General features: G+C 42.6%; 1 protein-coding gene across 1 annotated transcript; it reads right to left on the bottom strand.

The window, feature by feature from the left end:
- Positions 1 to 3,442: 3,442 nt before the first annotated feature.
- Positions 3,443 to 5,661, bottom strand: LOC149920140 (uncharacterized). Its single transcript, XM_090141773.1, has 2 exons — positions 4,956 to 5,661; positions 3,443 to 4,331 (listed from the first exon to the last, which is right to left on the bottom strand). Exon 1 carries the CDS (start codon positions 5,614 to 5,616, stop codon positions 4,993 to 4,995), a length of 624 nt encoding a protein of 207 aa, XP_089997899.1. The 5' UTR covers positions 5,617 to 5,661; the 3' UTR covers positions 3,443 to 4,331; positions 4,956 to 4,992.
- Positions 5,662 to 21,798: the final 16,137 nt, after the last annotated feature.

The raw sequence follows: 21,798 nt of genomic DNA, 5'->3' as shown, positions 1-21,798 counted from the left end.
TCTCTTGCAGGAGCTAAGGATGACACTGGAGAGGAAAAGAACTGATGGTTTGCAGGAGTGCAGAATAGGAGCATTGGCTACGGCCATGTCCAGAGAACATGCGGCTTGCAGAAGCTGGAATAATGACACCCAGGAGCAGGGTTTGCTCAGCTCCAGAGGCACCACTAAAGAGATGCTGTCAAAGGATGTGTTAGATTCATGTTTCAAGGGTCAGACTACTAGGACAAGTGTAATTTTATCACTGCATATCCTCCATGAACAGGTCTTTCTCAAACCATAGAACAAACATCCCAACTTGGAAGGATGGTCCATAAGGACCACTGAGACAAACTCCTGTCTCCACTCAGGATCACCCAAAATTCAAGCCTTATGTCTGAGAGCATTGTCCAAACACTCCCTCAGCTCTGACAGCTTGGGGCTGTGATCACCGCCCTGAGGAGTCTTTTCCATGCCCATAGCCCTCTGGTGAAAAACCTTTTCCTAATGCAGCTCCATGAACTCATCTAAGTCCATTGAGCAGCCCAATTATTCGGGCCTCTGATTGGATAGCAGAATTCTGTTTGGCCAACGAGGCTGCCAAACACTTCAAAAAACACAACTGGCATTATGTTGGTCCTCGTGCCACACAGGTGGCACTCGGTTAGTTTCAGGGAAAAAGTGTCCTGACAGAGCAAGCATCTGAGAGGAAGACCTGCAGTACAATTTTACATTAGTCCTACAGATATAGGGTACTGCCACAGGTGTGAAATTCTTAAATAGAAATATCAAGAATATTACAAAGAATATCTAAAATGATATCTACAGGTGTGACAGTATAATTTAAAAGATCCCACTGAACGCTGGCTTTCAGCTGTTATTCTGAAATGAACATATAAAGTCTCTCAATTTCCCCCAGTTTTTTCAACATTCATAATTTTTCTGTACATCACACAATAATTCCCTTTTATACACTAATCCTCTTTCTCCTTTCGTCTATTAACCATCAAGTTCCCAAACATCTACAGTATATGTGTTGTCTCTGCCTTCAGTGTTTTTCTATCCTTCCCCACTCCTTCATTGCACATCTTCATTCTCAAACGAATCCAGGACAGGTAGCTGTCTGCAGCACTCAGGTTAGCTAGCATAAGCACAAGAATCCCTAGAAGATAACCACGTTTCCATAACTGCATCTGTTTCAGTAATTGTTCTTACATGTCTCTGAAGGTATTTTGCATAATCATATGTGTTAATGCACCAGGATTCTTATAGAACAGTGGAAAAAGTCTATCCCACAGAGTGTGAAGAGGGGATTCTGAGGAATGCATTGTAATACTACCTGTACCTCAGCTATTTTACTCTATTTCCCCTTGTATGTTCTTTGATTTAACCTTGATAAAGTACTGGGAGGTTTTAAACCATGCCCTTAGTCATGAAAATTTTCACAAAGCAGAAAAAAGAAAATGCTTTCTGTATGGAACAAAGGGAACAAAAGGCAAAAATTATACCTAAAAAGTACCAGGCTACAGTGTGGACAAATTTTATTGGACATTTGTATAAAATGTCAGAGCACAACTTCATTCTGGAGTAATTCTGCCCTTACTGCTCGTTTTTCTTCCCCCTTTTACTTCACAGCTTCTTTTTCAGTACTTTTTTTCTTACTTTTGAAATCTATACGTCTTAAAGACCACTTCTGTACCTGCTTTTTTTTTTCTTTTCTTTCTCCATGGTTTTAAATCTACATGTTCAGAAGTAAATCTCATGGCTCCTCCTGTTTCCTAGCTGTTTAGTGGTTCTTGTGCTACCTCCCCCTTGCCTGCTTAAAGAAAGCAGAAGGGGGATGCTTAGGAACTGAGAAAAAGAAAATAGTGAATGGTTTAAAATACTGAGGACCACAATAGCCAGAAAAGTTGTGAGTGAGACAGAGGACAGAATAGTTGAAGTTGAAGCAGCTTATCTTTAGTCTTTCTTTTCCCAGCAGCTTGTTTGCTTCCTATAACTGAGTCTGGATTGCAGTAATGTTTCTCCAAAGTATTTCAGAACAGCCTAATGTCATAACAAGTGCAGCTTTCAATTTCAAGAAGCCCAGGTACCCTGCAGCAAAACTTGGCTCTGTAAAAATCTCAGAAGCGGGCAATTTTGGCTAGCCTGAGAGAGAGGAGGTAAGCATGATCCTGCATGTACTCAGCCTTTCCAGCCTCAAAGTATGGACATTTTCAGCATTAGAGGAGCGCAGAGATAAGGGAAGCACAGTTGCACATATAACACTTTCCATTTTCCATGCTGCTTCAGCTGTTAAATTTTCATCTGTCTGTAGATGCTGAAATATATCCACAAATTGAAGACTCCTATACCTCAAATAAAACTAACATATAAAGGAGAATGTTTTACAAGTGAAATGAATAGGTAGAGTCTGCACAAACACTGATTTCCATGTAGGATAACATCATAAATGCAGGCAAATTAAATTAATGGTTGAATGATAACATTACCAAACTCCCAGCATTAATAATCAGATATAAATCTTTAACTGTCTGTGACTGAGGACTCCTGTATCTAGTTATAACTCACCTCCCTACAGAATACACATCTCCTTCTAAATATAAATATTTGAAATTACGATTCACATGTGCTGGAGTAGGATAAAATGTGCAGGAATTAAGGGGTTGGTTCTAAAAGAATAACGTCTGGAAAGTATATCTTAATTCTAAAAACAGGGAAGCCTTCTTGCACCAGTCTTGTTTGTTTGCTCTTCAGTCAATTTCAAACAGCATTCTTGAAACTGTATGTGTGGAGTAGTATTAGCTCTGAAAAATCAGTAACCCCATAAAATTTTACTTTATTCAAGTACAGTTTTATCTTACTTGTGCATTAGCAATGATAGGGAAATATAAGAAGATAATTGGGGGATTATCTTTTGTCCTGGTTTCATCTTTATGACCAAAACCTACTAAATCTGTCATCTCTGCTACAGATAAACGGTTTGTAAAATTTTGAAATAATCATATGCATCCAAAAACAGTGAGTTTCCAAAGTAAACTGGGAATAAAATATCAAACTAGAGCACCTTCTGCAGATCTGCCAGTACTCAGTCCATCTATGTTTTAAGAAACAGCCCTAAAATCACCTCAAAACATGTTGCAAACTTTTTTTTTTTTTTAATATTCCTCACTGTCTTTAGCTTAGGAACTGTAATTTGACAAGAAGCTGATATCACATTTTAATAATTATGATTAACCAAGTTACAAAAGTTTTCAATATTATTTTTTTTCTTTTTAGGTGCATCAGCTTCTTGCTTAATTAGGTATTTCCTAACATTTCTTAGTAATGTGTGCTGCACATTATATATGTTAACTGCGATTTCAAGTGGTGTATAAAGTATAATGATTTTTTTTTTTCTCATATTCTTTGTATTGATTAAGAGAGAGAAAACACTGCAGCTCTGGTTTCAACCTTGATTTTGAAAGAGCTGCAGTCTGTTCTTTACTACATCACATTCTTCATCTGTAACACGGGAACAGCAATTGCTATGCCACACCGTAATGTGGGGTATGATCAATGTGATGTGCTCAGCTACTGTAGTAAAGAAAAACAAGATGGGTAGCACTCCAGAAAAGACAAAAAGATGAGTTAGTATACATGAAAGGACAGTGACCTTAGGACCTCTGTTTCTGAGTTTTATCTGTCAGATACAGATCGGGATTTACTGTTTAACACAAATAAGGGGAAATTTGACTTTGACTTGGTCTTGTGGGCTTTCCTTTCAGAAAAGCCGTTTTTACCTTTGCGGATGGTACTCCAAAGCCACTTCCAATGACATTTTTTCTGTAAGTGAATCTCCCAGAGCTGGGAAACAGAAGATATGAAGACACGGTGGTCCGTGAGCTCATGGATTTCATGAGGAGTGTCCCCCTGGTTTCGGCAGGAGACAGATTCCATCCTCTGGGCACAGTGAAGCCACACACTTCTTCCATCAGTGGCACTGAGTGCTGGCAGGGACACAAACCCAGTTCCTGAGGTCACTACATCCCCTCTGTTTAGGTTTAACAAAGCCATTGGAAAAAGTCTTGTATTCATTCTCCCATACAATTATCTTTCTTCTACCCAGTGAGGTGTAACGTGACTTCCCTTACTGATTCATTTACTTTAGATTCTGAGAAGACAACACTTGCTCAGCTTTGCAAAAGCCAATGAGGATCTTCAGCTATAGGGACTGAAACGGTACCTGTTTTAGTCTGCAGGGATATTGCCACCATGTTTGGGAAGGCCTGGATTTCACCCAAAGCACTACAAACATCATGTTTACATCTGCATCTTATTGATTGCTTTTTGTTGGCCTCTTTGACAAAAGTAACCTGAGAACAGGAAAAAAAAAAGCAAGAAAAAGAGGAAAAATAAATAAATTGCGGGGTGGAAGGAGCAGGAAAAGAGCCTCAGCATCGTGGTTGTGAGGGAGCCACAGCAATACTACAACTACTTTGTTTTATATTGGGTCTACTTCCATGGCATCTAACACCATGTATAAATGCTAATACTCCCTGAATGTTATCACTTCTCAAAGGTTCAAACAGCAAAGTGATCTAAAAGATAGCGCTGCAGCTCTAATGAAACACCATGAGATTAGGAACTGCCAGCACTCCATTGCAAACCACCACAACATGCAATAAACTGGGAATCGAGCAAACTTTCTCCAATATATACTAAAGGTAACAAGAATAAAAAAAATATAAATGAATATTCTGTTATCTGCAGACATCATCGTGGTGGTACAACATCAGACAAGAATGAAGTGCTTCAGAATTGACAAATCCAGGGTCCCACTTTTCTCACCCTTTTATTGGGAAGATAAAGTGATTTCTGAATCTCCATCCAGATAAGGAAACTTAGGTCTAAAAAATTTCTGTTCTGTCAAATGCTCATAGTTAAAGGCACCTTTAATAATACTGAAGTAAATGCTTGCTCTGCAAAGATGCACCTACACCGTATGGAAGGATGCCGACCTCTCGCCATTGCTTCCTACGAGTTCACACAACGCAGCGGTGACACGGGGCCACGGGGAAGCCGCCACACTCCGCACGCACGTGTCACCTCCAGCACTCCTCCGCTCCTGCACGGAGCATCCCGCACAGCTGCCGGCCTGGGCTCCTGGCGGGGCAGCCGCAGCTCACGGTGGCTGCAGGAAGCGGCACATCTGCCCTCGGCGCGCCCCGATGCCTCCACACCCACCCTCCCGCGTGCTCCGCGCTTCCCGCTCGGACAAGTGCAGCCCCACGCCGGGCCGCCGCGTGCGCCGCTCCCTCCTTGCGCACCGCACCGCACCGCACCGCCTGCGCAGCGCGATGCGCCGTGCCGCGCCGTCGTGCCGCGCCGCAGCGGCGGAGACAAAGTTTGTGGCGGTGGCGCGGGGTGCGGGCGGTGCGGGGCAGGGCAGGGCAGGGCAGGCCGCTCGCTCGTTCGCTCGCTCGGTGCATGCCTGATGTGTGGATGAATTGCAGCAGGCGGCAGCTGCGGGCGGGGGCGGGGGTCTGAGGCCGGCGATTGGGCGGCGCGGCTGCTCGGAAGCACTTTGTTTTCTATTCTAATGAGGGCGGAGCGGGGCTTGTGGATATTTACGTTGAGGCGGGAGCCGCCGCCCTTCATTCACCCACATGGTCCCCGAGCCCGGCCGCCGCCGCGACCCGCCGCCTCCACGCCGCTTCCCCCCCTCCACCCCCCACGGGCTCCGCCGGGAGCGGCGGCGCTCCGCGCCTCGCCCCGCCGCCGCCGCCGCGCGGGGCGCCGGGGCCGGGCGGAGGGAAGATGGTGGCGGCCGCCGGCGGGTGAGTGTCACTGCCGCGCGCGCGTGGCCGCCGGGAGAGCCGTGGCGGTGAGGAGCGGGGGGCAGCGCGGCGGCGGCGGCGCGGGGGGTGCGGGCGGACGGGCCGCTGTGAGTGGCCGGGGCGGCGGGAGGGGGTGTGGGTGAGTGGGTGGGCGGCGGGGGAGAGCGGGAGCAGGGCGCATGGCAGCCGCGGCGGCGGCGACGGCGCCTCCCGAGCTCGCACACGGGGCGGGAGGGGCCGGAATGAGGGAGATTTGAAAAGCGTGCGCGCCTCGCGCCGCTGCGGCGAGCCCCGCCGCCCCCTTTCTTCCCTCCCTCCCCCCCGGCCGCGGCCCGGGCCCGGAGCGGGGAGCGGCCGAGCCCCCCGGGCGGCGCGGCGCGGCACAATGGCAGCGGCCGCGGTGGTTGCGGGCGGGGGCCGTGCCCCGGCGGCCCGAGGCCCGGCCGGGAAAGTTTGTGGCGTGCCCGGCGCGGCGCGGGGGGGAGCTGGCGGCGCCAGAACAAAGCGGCACATGGGGCAGAGGCCGCGGCGGCTCGGGGGCTCCGTTCGCCGCCCACGCCCAGCTCGGGAACGGCAGCGGCGGTAACGCGGGAGGTGGAGGCGGCGGGGAGGGGCCGGGGGGGGCTTCTCGGGGAGTTCCCGGCGGAGGCGCTTTGTGCTCCGCCGCCCCCCGGGGGAGGGGGCGCGGGGCCCCGGGGAGGGGGGCAGCGCCGCGGGCTGCGAGCGCGTCCCGGGCCCCTCCGCGTGGGCTTTTGTTCGCAGAGGGGCGGGGGCGGCGGGCCCTCCTCTTCCTCCCCTCCTCCGGGCCGCGCTCCTCGGCGGCGTGGGAGAGCGGGCGGTGGGGCGCGGGCTCCCGCCTCCCCCGGGCGGGCGAGAGAGGGGCCGCGGGAGGGCCCCGCGCTGCCCGGGAGCCGCGGGCTTCGTTACGAAATCGGCGCGGCGGCAGCTGCGGGGCCTCGGCGGCGCCATGTTGCTGGGGAGGGGGAGGAGGCGGGGGACATGGCGGCGGCTGCGTGCTGGGGCCGATTGTTCCCTGTTAGGCCCGGAGCCGCGTGTGGGCAGCGGCGGCCCGGGGAGCCGCTTCCCCTCCCCCTGCCGCGGCCCCTTCCCATCCGGGCGGCCCTCGGGAGCGGGCGGGCCCGGCCCCTTCCCCTCCGCTTGGGCCGCGGGGCTCGGCGGGCCCGGTCTGGCGGTGGGGGGCGGGGGGCGGCACGCCGTAGCCGGGCTGTGACCTCCGCGGCGCTGCTGGCGGCGCCCCCTGGCGGACGCGCGGGGCGCGGCCGCCTGTGTTCTCGCAGGAACACGTGCTGCGCCGTGAGGGGCGCGGGCCCGGCCGGGAAGGGGCCTGCGGCACATGGCCCGCGGCCGCGGCCTCCCCGCGCCTCCCGTGGGCCGCGCTAGGCGGGAGGGAGCGCGCCGGGATGGTCTCCGCCGCGCCGGCGGCCGGCTTTTGGGGAAAGGGAGGTCTCGGGACTGGGGGCGGCCGCTGCTCTCGGGGAGCAGCCGAGCGTTTCGCGCCCTTCGGGGGGTAACGTGGAGGGGAGGATACCGGGAAACTTGGTGTGTGACTTTGTTCTCTCCGCAGCGACCCAAAGCGAGTAACTCGGTGGTATTTTCGCAGCATCGACATGGGTGGCAGAAAATGCGGGAGCTTGTTGTGGATGTTGCAGTGGAGTGTTCGTGGGGAAAGTTGCTTTTCACAGGAAATGGTAAGCGTTATCTCGTTTTTTTTTTTTTTAATGCGGAGCTCGTGCTTTTGAAGCAGAGCATGAGAATTTGGTCGTGCACTGAATTTCAAAGACCTTCCTGGGATTGCGGGCATGTTTAGCAGCCCACAGTTTCTCCCATTTAGAAGAGAGTGATACACGTTTTTTGGAGCATTCATTTGTCTGACAAAAGCAACTGGGTGGTGTTTAAATATATATATATATTTTTTGTTCTTCAGTGAAGTTAATTTTCAGTTTAAAGAAACTCTTGTGTTTTCAAGATATTATTGAGTTTTCTGGTATGTGCCAGGTAGGGTAGACTTCACATTCATATCATACACCGAATTTAAGAGGAAATAAAATGTGCTTTCAGTTTTTGAATGTAGTGCTCCCATGCTTTATTTGAAACTCAGGACTGTAATAAACAGCTGTAACTTGCTAGCGTAACTTAGAGCCATTACTGGAAACTTTCTCACTGCATGGCAGGCCCATCTAAACCCAGTGGGAGGAACCCTCTTGAGGCAAAGGGTGTCTGTGGCAGTAACAGTAAATGTTACAATCTGTCTGCAAAGTAGAAAACATCACATACCAGCTGCTTTTTTTATAAGGTGCTTTCTGGAATTCAGAAGGGTAATAGGATCTGCTGAATGCAATTTTTAAATTCTTAATTATTCAAATTGAGCTTTAACTTTGTTTATATTTGCTTAAAACTTATGGCCTTACCCTTTTTTTTATTACTGAGATACAGCTTGCCCTTACAGCTGCGGATTGGTCTTTGAAAAGGAATAGTTATTTTTACGTTTGGAAATTTTTATGTTGTTCTGAAAATGATACAGGAAAGGTAGTTGATGCATTTTCACAGAAGGGCTTTTTTGCTATTGTCAGCATTGATTCTAACGTCCCTGGTACTTTGTATGAGTCCTGGACTTGAGTTAGTGTGCTGCTCAAGTGAACTGTGAGAGAAATGGAGGCTGAATATTGGTTCTTGAAAGTGTGCAATTCAAAATCTGACCCTATACTCACTTCGTTCTTTTCTTTCAGCAGGAACAAAGTAAACAACATATCTTGAATTACTAAAAAAGCTGGTTGCGTCAGAGTAATGTCAAAGTGCTTACAGTGCAGGTAGTGATATATAGAACCTACTGCAGTGAAGGCACTTGTAGCATTATGTTGACAACTGCCTCAGGAGATCTTGCAGGACTTCAGAGATTGGAAAGGTACTGTGTGGTGGTGTCAAGTGCTTTTTGTACTAAGGTGCATCTAGTGCAGATAGTGAAGTAGATTAGCATCTACTGCCCTAAGTGCTCCTTCTGGCATAAGAAGTTATGTCTTCATCCAGTCACTCAGGCTATTACTGTAGATGTTCCAGTAGCTTTCTGCTTTGCAGTCTTCTGTTAGTTTTGCATAGTTGCACTACAGGAAGAATGTAGTTGTGCAAATCTATGCAAAACTGATGGTGGCCTGTTATAATCTACATCAAGGAGTCTGAATGCTTTCTGCTGATTATGGGATGTTTTGTGGCCTTTCTCACTTTTAACAGCAGACTAGTGGATGACAGCTCTTGTAGCACTAAAGTGCTTATAGTGCAGGTAGTGTTCACTAATCTACTGCATTATAAGCACTTAAAGTACTGCTAGCTGTAGAACTACATATTCAGCATGTTTTGCAATTTATTTGCTGTTAAATTGAACACTGTTCTCTGGTTAGTTTTGCAGGTTTGCATCCAGCTGTATGATACTCTGCTGTGCAAATCCATGCAAAACTGACTGTGGCAGTGACAAGTCAGTCAGTAAATGTGGAGAAACTGTACCCCTTTCTACACAGGTTGGGATCAGTTGCAATGCTGTGCGTTTCTGTGGTATTGCACTTGTCCCGGCCTGTTGAGGTTGGTGGGGATAGAGGCTGAAACACTTCATAGTTGCAAGGAATTTCTCTCTATCACTGATCTAGGAAACTAAAAGCTTTACCTTTCTCCTTGAAGAAATGTCATGTAATTTCCAGTGTAACTAGATGTTCATTTTCTGTATCTGAATTGTGTGTATGTACCAGATTTGTTGCTGATAATTATTTACTGAAGTTCTTGAGTGTGTACTGGGGGAGGGGAGCTTAATTTGTTTTGGTTTCTTTTAAAAAAACAAAGTTTTCTATTAAACTGAGGTGAATGCGTATTTACAATTTCTTCTCTGTTACTTTGTTGGGAAGAAATTAATCCAAAGAAACAAAATCTGAGCTGCTTTCTCAAATTCAAATTACATGAATTAATAGCTTCTGTACTGTTTTTTAATTCTTAGTGTTATCAAAACTAGATGTTCTAATTAGTAATATAAGAGCACACTTTTAATCTTGGTTCCTCATCCAGATTTTGCTGAGCTCAGGAGTAGTAAAGAATGTTGCAGATGGGTTTTATGATGCCTCAGCTATGGCATCTTTAATACTAGTTAGGTATCTGCATCTTGTGAGGCATCTGCATTTGTGGTGAGTGTAACACTGGTCATCTTGCAAGCTTTGGAGTAATTCACTTAGCATATGATGCATAGCAATAAAAATAGAACATCTCTAGAGCTATCTGAAGAGCTCACCTGTACAGCTGTTTCAAAAGGCTTGAGACAGATTCAATATATGGCTTCATAAGGAAGTATAAATGTAAAATCTGCAAGTGGAGCATTTGACAGTCTTTGGATAAGCCACGTGCTAGTGAACTACACTTGTAGCTCGAGTATCAATGGATTTATTTTCTAAAGTGGGCTTTCTAAGTAACAGTGCTGTAAATTCTAAGAAGTATCCAATTTGTTGGTCACAGCTGACAAACTCTATAGTCCTCTATAACACCTGTGTGGTAGAAGACTTAAGACTATTTGAGTCAATGCTGCCCCTTGCTGTTCTTTAAATTAAAGCAGAATGTTAAGCTAAATGGGTGGTTGTTCCCAAGACAGAGTTTTCCAGAGTCTGTCAGTGTATGTCATGATGCTGTCTCAGAACTTCTGTTATTTCAGTGTATAGCAAAATGTTGTCATTCCTCTTAAATTTCTTTCTGAAGTATCCAAGCAGTCTTAGATTGTACTTTTGTGCCTTTTTTCTTCTGCTACTCCTGAAGTCCTCAGACAAGTTTCTTGTCTGAAATACCTTTTCCCAAAACTAAAATTTTCTTTAATTCTGCACATTTAGAGGAAGCTTTGTTTCAGTGAGGTCAGGTAAAGAAGGCAAGTGTCTCATGTCATGATGCCTCTTCAGTAATTTCTTGTAGTAATCTGCTAGTGATAGCAGGGTTTGCTCCTTTTTGGATTAAAAAGCCATGTACTTTCTAGCACGAGTTGTAATCACGTATTAAAACACTTGTATTTCATTTTATATTGTTATGTGAGCAGTATATTTTGAATTGTGTCTTAGATTCTGACAATGAAACTTCTTAAAACTGAGTGTTTATAAAGGTGGTTTTTACTCATGGAATTTTGAGTTGTCCCATTAGATTTGCTCGAGAGTACCTACATAGCTTTTTTTTAAAAAAAAAACATTTGTGTAAAAAATCAAATGACAGTTATTCCTGTTCCCATCACTTCATATTTTTTTTTTTTACTTGCCCAGCCTGACCAGAAAGAACAACAAGAAAACAAGGAAAAAAAAAACCACTGACAATTTGTACTCATCTGCAAGTGCAGGTGCAGACATAATAATTTCACAACTGTCATACACCATTTTAAAGATAATGGCTAGCTATGCTTTGTCGGGCAGTTACAGTAATGCCTGTGTAAACTCTAATAACAATCTTCTGCATGCTTTCAATACCGATTCATCTCACTAATTGTAAAACTTGTACAATCAGAGGCTTATTAAATGCTTTTTTTATATAAAAAAAAAACTTGTATGTACTGAGTATTGACTCATTCCAATGTGTTATTGAATCTTAGATTGGCTTTGGTTGGAGGAGACCTTGAAGATCATATAGCTCCACCCCCCCTCACCATGGGTGGTGGTGTTGACCACTGGATCAGACTGCCTGAGGTGCCCATTTCTACTAACAGTGTGGGGTATCCACAGCCTCTCTGGGCAACTTGTTAGAGAGCCTCACCACCCTATGAGTAAAAAATTTCCTAACATCTAATTTTGATCTACCCCCTTATTGAAAGCTATTCCCCCTTATTGCTATTAGTCTGTAAGTGCTTGTAAGTTTCCTTAAAGTACTGGAAGGCTGTAGTGAGGTCTTCCTGGAGCCTTCTCCAAGCCCAGTTTTCTCAGCCTATTCTTATAGAGGTGTTACAACCATTGGATCATCTTTGCGGCCCTCCTGGACCCACTCCAGCAGCTCTGCATCTTGTGTTGGGGGCCCCAGTCTCAGACCATAATATTCCAGATGCGGCTTTACGATGGCAAAGTAGAGGAGGACAAGGACCTACTTAATCTGCTGGCCACCCCTCTGTTGCAGCCTCGGTTACTGTTAATCTTCTGTGTTGCAGGCACCTGCTCCTGGGTCTTGTCCTACTTTTCTTCTGTGAGGACCCTCCAAGTCCTCCACAGGGCTGCTTAGCGAATTCTTTTTCCCAGTCTGGGATTGTCTTGAATCATGTGCAACACCTCTCACTTGTCCTTGTTAAACCTCATTAGATTCTCATGTGCAGGCTTTCTGAGTGTGTCCCAGGTCCCTCTGAATTGTCTGTCCCTTCTATTGTGTCAATTTCACTCAGCTATTAAGCTGATTGGTAGATTTCTGTTGTCTGTATAGTAAGCCTTGTACATCAAGTTCTTTGTAAATTATTCAAGTGAAGAAAAAAATAACTCCTAAGATGTAATTGTTTATTCTGCGTATTTTAGTTTCACTGAAGTTGAGACATGAGTTGGTTGACAGACATTGGTAATGAAAGTAATACTACTGTTAAGTTCATCTGGTTTTATTGAAATAAAGTGAGCCCTGTCTTATTTCTGCAAAGGTTGATCGGAGTGGGATGGTTAGGCAGCTAAAAAGAGTTGTTTTAAAAAAAAAAAAATCTGTGGAAATGACATTTAAAAGTACCAAAGTAGGTATTCTCTGCAGATACGTTCAGATGAGTCTATTAAAATAGCCCCAAGCAGATAGAAAGCTTATATGAGCCTTGGTACGAGTAATTTTTAAGTGATCTCCTGCTATGTAATTAGCCTGAGCTGTATATACTGTGTAAGCTTTGCAGAAATAAATGCAAGCCTGCATTGAATCCTAGCATTTCCTTAAAATGTTTTTTCCCTTTTTTCTGCAGGAAGAGAGCAACTTCGCTTGTTGTTACAGGGGAAAAAAATAAAGCAAAGAATTCCAAGCAGTATTAATACTTGTGTGGAGTTTCTTATATAGCACAGTTAGCCTTATAAGGAAAACGTCTGTTAATCATAGAAAACTTTTCTCTGTACACTCTTAGTATCTGAAAGTGTGATGGGAAATTATGCATTTTTTTAAGTAATTTGTCACTTCATTCTACCAGGAAAAAAAAAAAGCTCAGTTCTTTAGATCTGACTTGTGTTAATTTTCAAATATCAAAGCTACTAGTGAGATGACTGTCAGGAGCAGACATTTTGAGTAATAAGTAGTTCATAGGCAGTAAATGTGCATAAAACTAGAGGGGGATGTCCCCTGGTGTGGCACCATGGGAGTTCTCTTCTGTGTAGCTGACATTATCATGAGAAACTGCGTGCAATACTTGATGTTCTGCTTTTCACCAACTCTCATCTTTGAAGTACATCACTTCTGTTGGTAGTTTGTAAGTGCTGTCTTAACCTCTGTTTTAGTACCCACTGATTTCTTCAGATCTGTTTCTGTCCCACCTCCCATCATTAGACTAGAACTGCAGTTTTCTCCTTTACTTGTGTTTAGTACCTTGAGCATAATTGATACAAGTATCATTCACCATATAAAATACAGAACTGTCACTGATATAGAAGATAAAGCAGTTGATCATAAAGCAGTGGACTGTCATGTCTCTTCATCATAGCATTACGCTTAAAAAATCATTTGGTCTCTGGTCATTGGCTTTTTTAATGATTTATTTTATTTAGAATGAGGGCTGGATGAGAAGGTACTGTGAAAAGAACTAAATGTCTCAGATTCTTTTCTAGTCTTCTCAGTACATCCTTCTTGTGCCTCTCAGATAAATCATCTGTTGGCTTTTATTCTACTTCAGTGTAGCAGTGTTACCAAGTGAAGGTAGACAGGTAATTGCTTTGGTAAATGTGGGGAGGATGGAGATTGCCTGCTAACACATGTGAGAATCCTCAATCTGGCAACAGTAACACTGGAAATGAATTGACATCCTAACATTATCTTGTGCTGCCCATTCCGAAGCTTTTTGTGTTTCAGAAGGAATTTTGAAATGCTGAAGGCAAGTGGAAAATGCTGGGTAAATTGAGTGATTTTAATAAAAGGATGTTAATAGCTACAGCCAGTAGGGTTTGTGGATAAAGGGACTTCAAATACTGGCCCAGTGAGTAGAGATTGAGAGTTGTAGAATTTATCTTCTCAGTTATTTTAAATTTTATTTTTTTCTAACAAAGTTTTTCTTACTGTTAAAGAGAACTTAATTTTCTGTAGCTTATCCAAATCATGTAATGGAAGAACAGTTCAGTGAATTCATGAAGTCTGTTTTCTTGGGGTAGGGTGTCGTGTTTTTTTTCATTACACTTTTTAGGGTGATAGGATGCGCAAGTAGTTCAGGTGTAAGTATCCAAATACAGAATGCTTGGTTACAGCCACATGCTGGCCTCTTCAGACACTTTAGAAACTGCATCAGGTTCTAGAAATACATAGTAAACTAGTCAGAGCTTTAAAAGCAAACAGCTGTAATCTGGGTAGTCCTAAATATTTTTTGTGCTTTGAAAAATCAGCATTTCTGATCATAACTATCCAAATCAACCATTGGAAACTTCCAGATTTGGGGACTAAACTGAAATTGAAGGAAGGCATATCTCCATGGTTGGCTAAAAATCAGTTGTTCATAATGGTTCTTATATATAGCCATCGTCCTAATGTGTGGTTTGTTTCACAAGCTTGATAAATGACTCTAGGTAAGACTTGATGGAAGAAATGCTTGTTTTAGAGATAGGTGTTCAGTGCATATCTGGGGTTCAGACTGGCTTTAACTACTGCCAGCTGAGCTAGCTCATTAGTGTGTGCTAGTACATAGTCTGAACTGTATTATTAATAAAGTACTGTTTGAGAAGGCGAAACTGTGATAAATGCTTCAGTGCTAGGCCTTGTATACTGCAGTCACTTAGTCATTATGAAAAGTGTGTTCTCTTACGAGTTTATTGTAAGACATTTGTGTTACAGGGCATCAGACCTGTGGATAAGTTGTGGTTGGTCATGCTCTGCTTAGGGTAGAAGTATACAGATCTGTTTTCTGTGGGGAAAACTGTTACGTTCATAGATGCCATTCCAGGGAGGGGCAATAAAAATGGGAATGGACAGGGAAAAGGAAGAAGAGCTAGAAAGCTCAGTTAAGGCAGAAGGCTACTGTAACTTGGGTTACTTAGTAATTACTCTCTATGCCTTGTATGCTGCTGTAATTGACAAGAATGTTAGAACAACTGTCCTGCTGTGGGGCATGTCAGCAGTTTGGATAGAATTGGTCTGGATTTTAACAATGGATAAGATGTCGTATAACAATGAGAAATCCTTTGGGTGGCATGTTATAGAACCTTTAAAAGATTCCAGATACCCACATCTTTTAAGAGTGTTTATGACAGTACTCTTCCCTGCTATAGAAAAGAAATCTAGCTGGTTCCAGCTTAGTACTCTTTTCTAGCCACTTCTGTAGTTTTCTTTGAGTGTTGTCTCTGCAGAGCTGTAAAACATGAACACTTAAAAAATACTGAGTCACCAGTTAGTTTTGTTTTGATATGTACATCTCTTTCCTGCTCATCTTCCCCCACCTCTGAATATGTAAAGGCCTATACTTTTTGGGGAGAAATCAACCTTTATTCCCTACTTGTATAGAATAGAAATGGAGTAGAAATGGAAAGGTTCTAAATACTTGAAAATAACTACACAGTAAATCCTATCAACCTCTTCAGGCTTAAGTTTTTTTTATCTTCCTAGTTGTTTTTTTCTCTTGAAGATCAAATGCATCTTGAAGAGAGGCATTTCTTCTTTCCAGGTTTCTCGTTCTCTTAGTTAATTTAGAAATGAGCACTGGTAGGAGACTCATGAGACTACTACTACTAATGCAGTAAAAACATTAAAAGGTTTAGTAAAGAAAACAGTGACTTGGAGAATGTGTGGGGGAAAAAAAGATATTTAAATTGCTAAGAGTACCAGTGTCTTAAGAGTGTTCTGCTAGTCAGTGGATTACCAGTCTCTAGATAAAAAGCTGTTGTCTAGCAAAAGCTTTTGAAAACGCTGAAACTGTGACTGATAACTAAATTGTGTTACTGGAAGTTGTTGTAGGTGAGATGGAGCTGTGTAGTTGGTGTTACTTTAAATAGTTTTTTAAAAACTTTTTACAACAGGGTAATAAGCAAGGTTCTGCTCCCAGTTCTGCAATGTGTTTTTGCGTGCATCAGAATTATCAAAGAAAGTATGTAAGTCAGTCATGAATCTGCATGTATGTTTCTCTTCTACTGCAAGTCATGAAATCTTTTCAAAGTTGTTACACTTATGTTCTTGAGATACATGGCAGGAAGATCTCTCTTAGTATTCTGTGCTCCATTTCAACCATTATATAACAATGTTGGAAGTTCCTATTGCAGTATGATATTGCACAGGATGCTGAAGTTCCTTGAACAAGTTTTGCATTCTGAACTATTCAGTTCATAAGTTGATTCCAGTCTGGAAGTTGTTGGCGTTCTTCTGTATGTCACAAAGTATATGTTCCTTGAACTTGTCAGTTCCTTGCAGTAGAAATACAGCCCTGCTCCCACGGTAATAGTCTGTGAGTGTTTCTGAAAGTGCTGGATGGGATTTCTATGCAGGTGAGTATGCTGTAAAAGCTGGTGAGGTCTTAACTCAAATAAGCTTGCTGACACTTGCAAGAATAAACAGAATTTTAGAGTTGTCATGAGCAGCAAACGCACTAGAGGTCTTTGGAGTGTTTTGAACAGTCTGCCGCTTGAGCTTGGAAACACTCCTGACTTTGTGACAAACTGGGACTGGAGATTCTGGAAAAAAAAAAAAGATTGGTTCTCATTCTCTTGGTCTGTATGCTTTAATATAAAGTAGTTCTTTTCTGTTCTTTCTGTTTGCATGTCCATTTGCAGAAAATGCAAGAATCCCAGGTGCAATCAAATGGTCAAACTGAATACATCCTGATGACCAGCATTTGAGAGGCTGTTTCAGCAGGATAGTGAATGCAGGTTTTGCACCATGAGAATTCATGAGCAATCTGTAGTACAGGTTGTCTGCACAGATCAGTGAAAACACTTTGGCTGCCCAGGCCTGAGTCAGCTCCTGTTTAAGGCTGTGTTTTCAATTAAGATGTTTCATGTTACCTCTTATTTCCTAGCAACTCATGTCTAAGGATTGTGCCAATGACTTTGACAACAGATGCTCACTTCTTGTACCTACAGCTCAAGTTATTTCTGTTGTTTTTTTTTAAGGTCTGATTATTTAAATTGAGCCAATTATAAAGTGTCCAGTGCCCAGTGGAAAAACAGTTATATGTGGACTCATAGAGGTACTGCCCTTGTAGTTTAGAAGAGAAAAATAAATTTATTCATATCACACTTGTGTGAATAAACTAATATGAGAGAAGGTTGAGATGGATGGAAGTAAAAACTTAGTGATAGAGTAGGGGAGAGAATGAAAGGGAAGAAAATTATTGAAATGGAAGCTACTGGTAGGTGAGGTTAAAACTAAGCTTTCTTCACCAATGTGTTGGACAGTTTGGATTGAACAATGTTTTTTCTCCTGGATCTTATGCTGCAGAAATTGTATGTATCACAAGCCTAACTTTGTAAACACAATTCAATTTTTTTCTCTTTAGGTTTTGGGGTGGATTTTTTCTTTGTTCTGTGACTTTAGTGCAGGGAGAAAGGGTGAAAAAGCGTTCAGAGCTTTCTTTGCTGGATTAGTGGACTACTGTTAATTCTTAACATCATATTTTTGCATTAGATATTGAATATGCAGAGAAGTATTTAGGCTTCTCAAAGGTATCTAGTCTTGCTCTGGTCTTGTATGATATACAGAGGCTTTGGGTTTTTTTTCTCTTCAAGAGGATAAAAACAAAATGTTACATATTGAATTAAAACAGTTTTTCCTTTTGTTTTTCTTAGACACTGAAAGTCCTTACAGATCCTTACAGGTTAAAGAATGCTTAGAGCCTTAGAGAATAAACTCCTGGATTCCAGCTGAAGAGGACTGTTCTGTACTGAAACAACTCTGAGTCTTACAACTTTTTCCAGGCAGCATAACCCGTGTACTGGTTGAATATTTCTCTGAGTTGCTTCAGTGTAGTGGTTGTCAACATATCTGGCCACAACCTGGAATCTCAGGTGTACCCTTCATCTGCCAGCATAATTCCCTCCCAAGCTCAAGCAGTATCTGTGGCCTTGATGAATGTACTTCATGCTCTGCCTTGGGAATGGTTACCTGAGGAAATAGTTTGTAGAAGCTGTGAACAAAAATGTATGTGCCAAGGTAATCAGTACTGACATTCGGGTAAATTATGAGTCTTGAAGTTTCATGTAGTTATGTTTAAAAGTAGTCACTTCCATTAATGTACAAAGGTTGATTCAAAAGTAATGCCTCTTATTTCCATGGGAAGAACAGATACAAAGAACACAAGAGTGCAATTTGATAGAGCAAACTTTCAGCTACAAAACACCACTGCTAGCTATGTGTTTTTGCCCGTGATGAACAAGAGCCTGCATGTCACACTCTTAAAAATCTGCACTGCTGGAGGTAAACCAGTGTTTCACGGCTGCTGTGACAGTGTCCTTGCTGAAACATACCACTCACCATCTCACTGTTTGGTCTCCATTAATGCTGGGTAAGTGTTGGTAAATGTCACTGGGTGCTGTTTTTTTCCACATGGAGGAATTTAGTTCCACACCTTTGTTACATACTTCCTCTCTGATGCCATCTGTCACATCACAACAAAATGTAATGGATATTAGCGGGAAGATTCAACATCTATTGCCATACCACCAGCATCTGCCTCTGGTGTTGTGGGCCAGTGTAATATAATAAGAGACATTACTTCTAGAGTAGCCCTCATATATTGAAATAAGGAGGAAAGAGCTAGCTGTTCTTAAGAGAAAACAATCTTTGTAGTTTCACTTGATGAGTGCTTCTTTAGTACTAAAGAGTTCATACATTGATTTGTAGACTAGTTCCTCTTTGGATAAGGAAGCTCATTAGGAATTACTTCTAAAAATCTAGTAAGATGTTGTATTTTACCATGTGTCCTTCTAGAAGAAGCCAACAGGATGTTTCTGCAGTGCTTGTAAGAACATGCTTATGGAACTATCTAATGTTTGGGGGGGGGGGAAAATAAGGTCTATGCTTTATTCATAAAACATATGGATTACTCATTTAAGTTCTGCTAGTGATAAACAGTCTAATGTAGCTTGTAGAAGGAATTCTGATAACATGTAGTGGAACAAACTACATCAAAAGTGTATGAAAATGTGTGCCTGTATTTTTCTCCTTTACCCTGAGAGGAGGCTAGAAGGAAAGGCTGAGAGCTAGTTCTTGTGAAGAGATGCCTTTCAGGGCCTTTTTAGAGATGGGGAAAGAATTATAATGGGCTCTTCTTGATTAAAAAAAAAAAAAAAGATGTTTGATTATTGTGAATGGCATATACATGCTGAAAGGAGTATACTGTAGAAGTTGGATGAAATATAGCTGAGAATTAAAATAACTGTCTGTTCTTAGTGTGGTGTACTCCTTTAAGTATCGGCTTCCAGAACAGTGAGAAACGTGGTAAGTTTTGCTTTGTGTCCAGAACAGTAAATTACAGTTCATTCACCCTTAAAGCTGTTGTGACAAGTCACATTTGTTTGAGCTTCCACCAGTACCTGATACTGGTACTGTTTCACAATTTTGCACTGGGGCAAGGCACTACTGTGCCATAAACACTTCTTGAGATTTAAATGGTCCTTGGTATTGTGATAAAAACAAGCTACCTGAGGTTCTTCAAGCTTCAGGAAGTGGTCTTTTCTGGTGCCTCATTTCCATAGTTATGCTTTTTTTTTTACTGTGTGTATCTATTGTATGTGTAATATGTAAATATATGCATATGGGAATGGTACTAATGCACAAAACCTAATATCTTTATAGTATATGGTTGAGAATAGGATGGCTAGAAAAACGGTTTCCTGTGTAGTATCTACTACAAATGATTGGGAAATGGTGAAGGAATCACTTGCTAAACAGAATGTAAGGAAACTGTTGAGTCATGGCCTGAGCCATTGATTGAGCACCTGGAAAAAGACCCAGTCAGCCCTGCGGACACAGGTGAAGGCAATTCAGCTGTGTGACCGGAAGTGGGTGGAGCCTGGCTGCACTTCTCTTAGACCTCATTAAAGGACTGATTGCCACTGCAGAAGGATTTCTTCCTGGAGATCCCTTCTTGGTGAAGCTTTCCCCTGCAAACCTAGAATCTTCTGTTATGTGAGCAATCTTCTTCCTTTGTAGTATCTTTCAATCGTGCTGGTCCTTCTGTCATCACTTCTGTGTTATTAATAACTTTCCTGTTGTATTATCCACTTGCTACAACAAGTTTCTGTGCTTCATGCATATTCCTTTGTTTTTATTTGTCATGTGCGTGAAGCTAAATTCTTTCAGGAAAAGCTGTAAGATGAGAGGGGGAAAAAACTTCTGCTTTCCCCTTTTCTTTGAATGTGTTTTCTCATAACTGAAGTCAGCTGTGGACAGTGCAGGTGCTGAACCTGGTGGTAGGCAAGTTTTCTTCTTCCTCTCTTCTCTTTCTGAAAGCTGAGCTTTTTCCTTAGCTGGAGAGTAATCATGGAAAAGGTACCCATCTATATCCAGAGCAGTAGAGGTGCAACCTGAAGAACTGAGTGGGGGGAAGAAAAGCATCCATTAAGGGAAGTTTAAAAAAAGTGACCAATAATTCAAGCAGTCCTGATGTCACATGTTGAAAAGATACCGAAGGGAGCTGTTGGTTTGTTCCTTAGGGTTCTGCTTTTAGGGGTGAGATTCTGAGTGTGCTCTGAAGGGAAGCTGTTTCCATTTTGCTGATTAAGTTATTACTTAACTATTGTTAAACATTTGAGAATAAGATTATTTTTTTTTTCCTACAGTGATAAATGTACGGAGTTCTTTATAAAAGGCTTGTGTAAACTTGTTGGATGAACCTAGTGCTCAGGAACTACATCTGTTGTATATCTATCAGGAACACCTCTAATATAGATGTTTAATTGAATTGAGAACTGCAAGAACTTTTAGGTTAAGTTCATGTCATTAGAGGTAGAAATATAATATTAGGAAGTAAATAACCAGCTTTATTTGATCAAATACAAAGTTTACAGAATTTTAATAGGGTGACTGTTACAATGTATGTTAGGTAAGAAAAGAAATTTGGTCAAACTCATGCTTTGTGTAAACTGCTCTGGGATAGATGCTAGCTAGCTGTTGCCATGTTTGAACAGTTGGTGGCTCCAATGCTTTGCAGCTGTTGCAGTACAAGTTGCCAAAACAAGTTAGTTCTAGCTGTGTATATTGATCTAGTTAGAAATATAAAATCAGAATCAGACCTAAATAAACACTCACAAATTTAAGCTATTTTAAAGTACTTTTCTTATTAGTTAAAGTAAGCATGAATTTCAATATCTTGTCAAGCTTACAATAATTTAAGAGGCCACCTTGCAAAATGGCTGTTAAGAATCAGCAGCAATGTTCCTAAAGCCAGTATAGCTTACAAGACTGTTTCTACTCTGTATTGCAGGATTGCACAAGTGAGACGGATGACAGATATCCTGATCAGAAGGGAGGAAGGGGCAGATATCCTGATCAGAAGGGAGGAAGGGGAGAGTTGTCAAAAGGTCAGCTCCTGGGAAAAGATGCAAAGAAGATTACATTTACTGTGCAGTTGTGCCTTAAATTGAGCCTCACAATTGTTTATATCCTTAAAAATGGATATATGTATATATGCTTAAAATAAAGGGTTTTGTCGGCAGTGGGTTTTGACAGGGCAAGATTATAGCAACAGAAGAACAAATGATGATGAACTGTCATTTTTAGTGACTGCAAGAACTTTTAGTAAAAGGGGAGCTTAAATACAATAGATAACTTTTTTGTATGAAGTATTAGTTCAGAATTTTGAAAAAGCTTTGACTTAAAAAATATATATATATATATATTTAAATGGAACTAGAAATTT

This window comes from Phasianus colchicus, chromosome 1 (assembly GCF_987193195.1).
Source record: "Phasianus colchicus chromosome 1, bPhaCol1.hap1.1, whole genome shotgun sequence".
Classification (NCBI taxonomy): Eukaryota; Metazoa; Chordata; class Aves; order Galliformes; family Phasianidae; genus Phasianus; species Phasianus colchicus.
The sequence above is the reverse complement of the archived record's forward strand: the minus strand, read 5'-3'. Positions and strand labels throughout refer to the sequence as shown.

Excerpts from the sequence above, each read along its gene's own strand:
- LOC149920140 (XM_090141773.1), bottom strand. The coding sequence starts at position 5,616 with ATGAAGGGCGGCGGCTCCCGCCTCAACGTAAATATCCACAAGCCCCGC.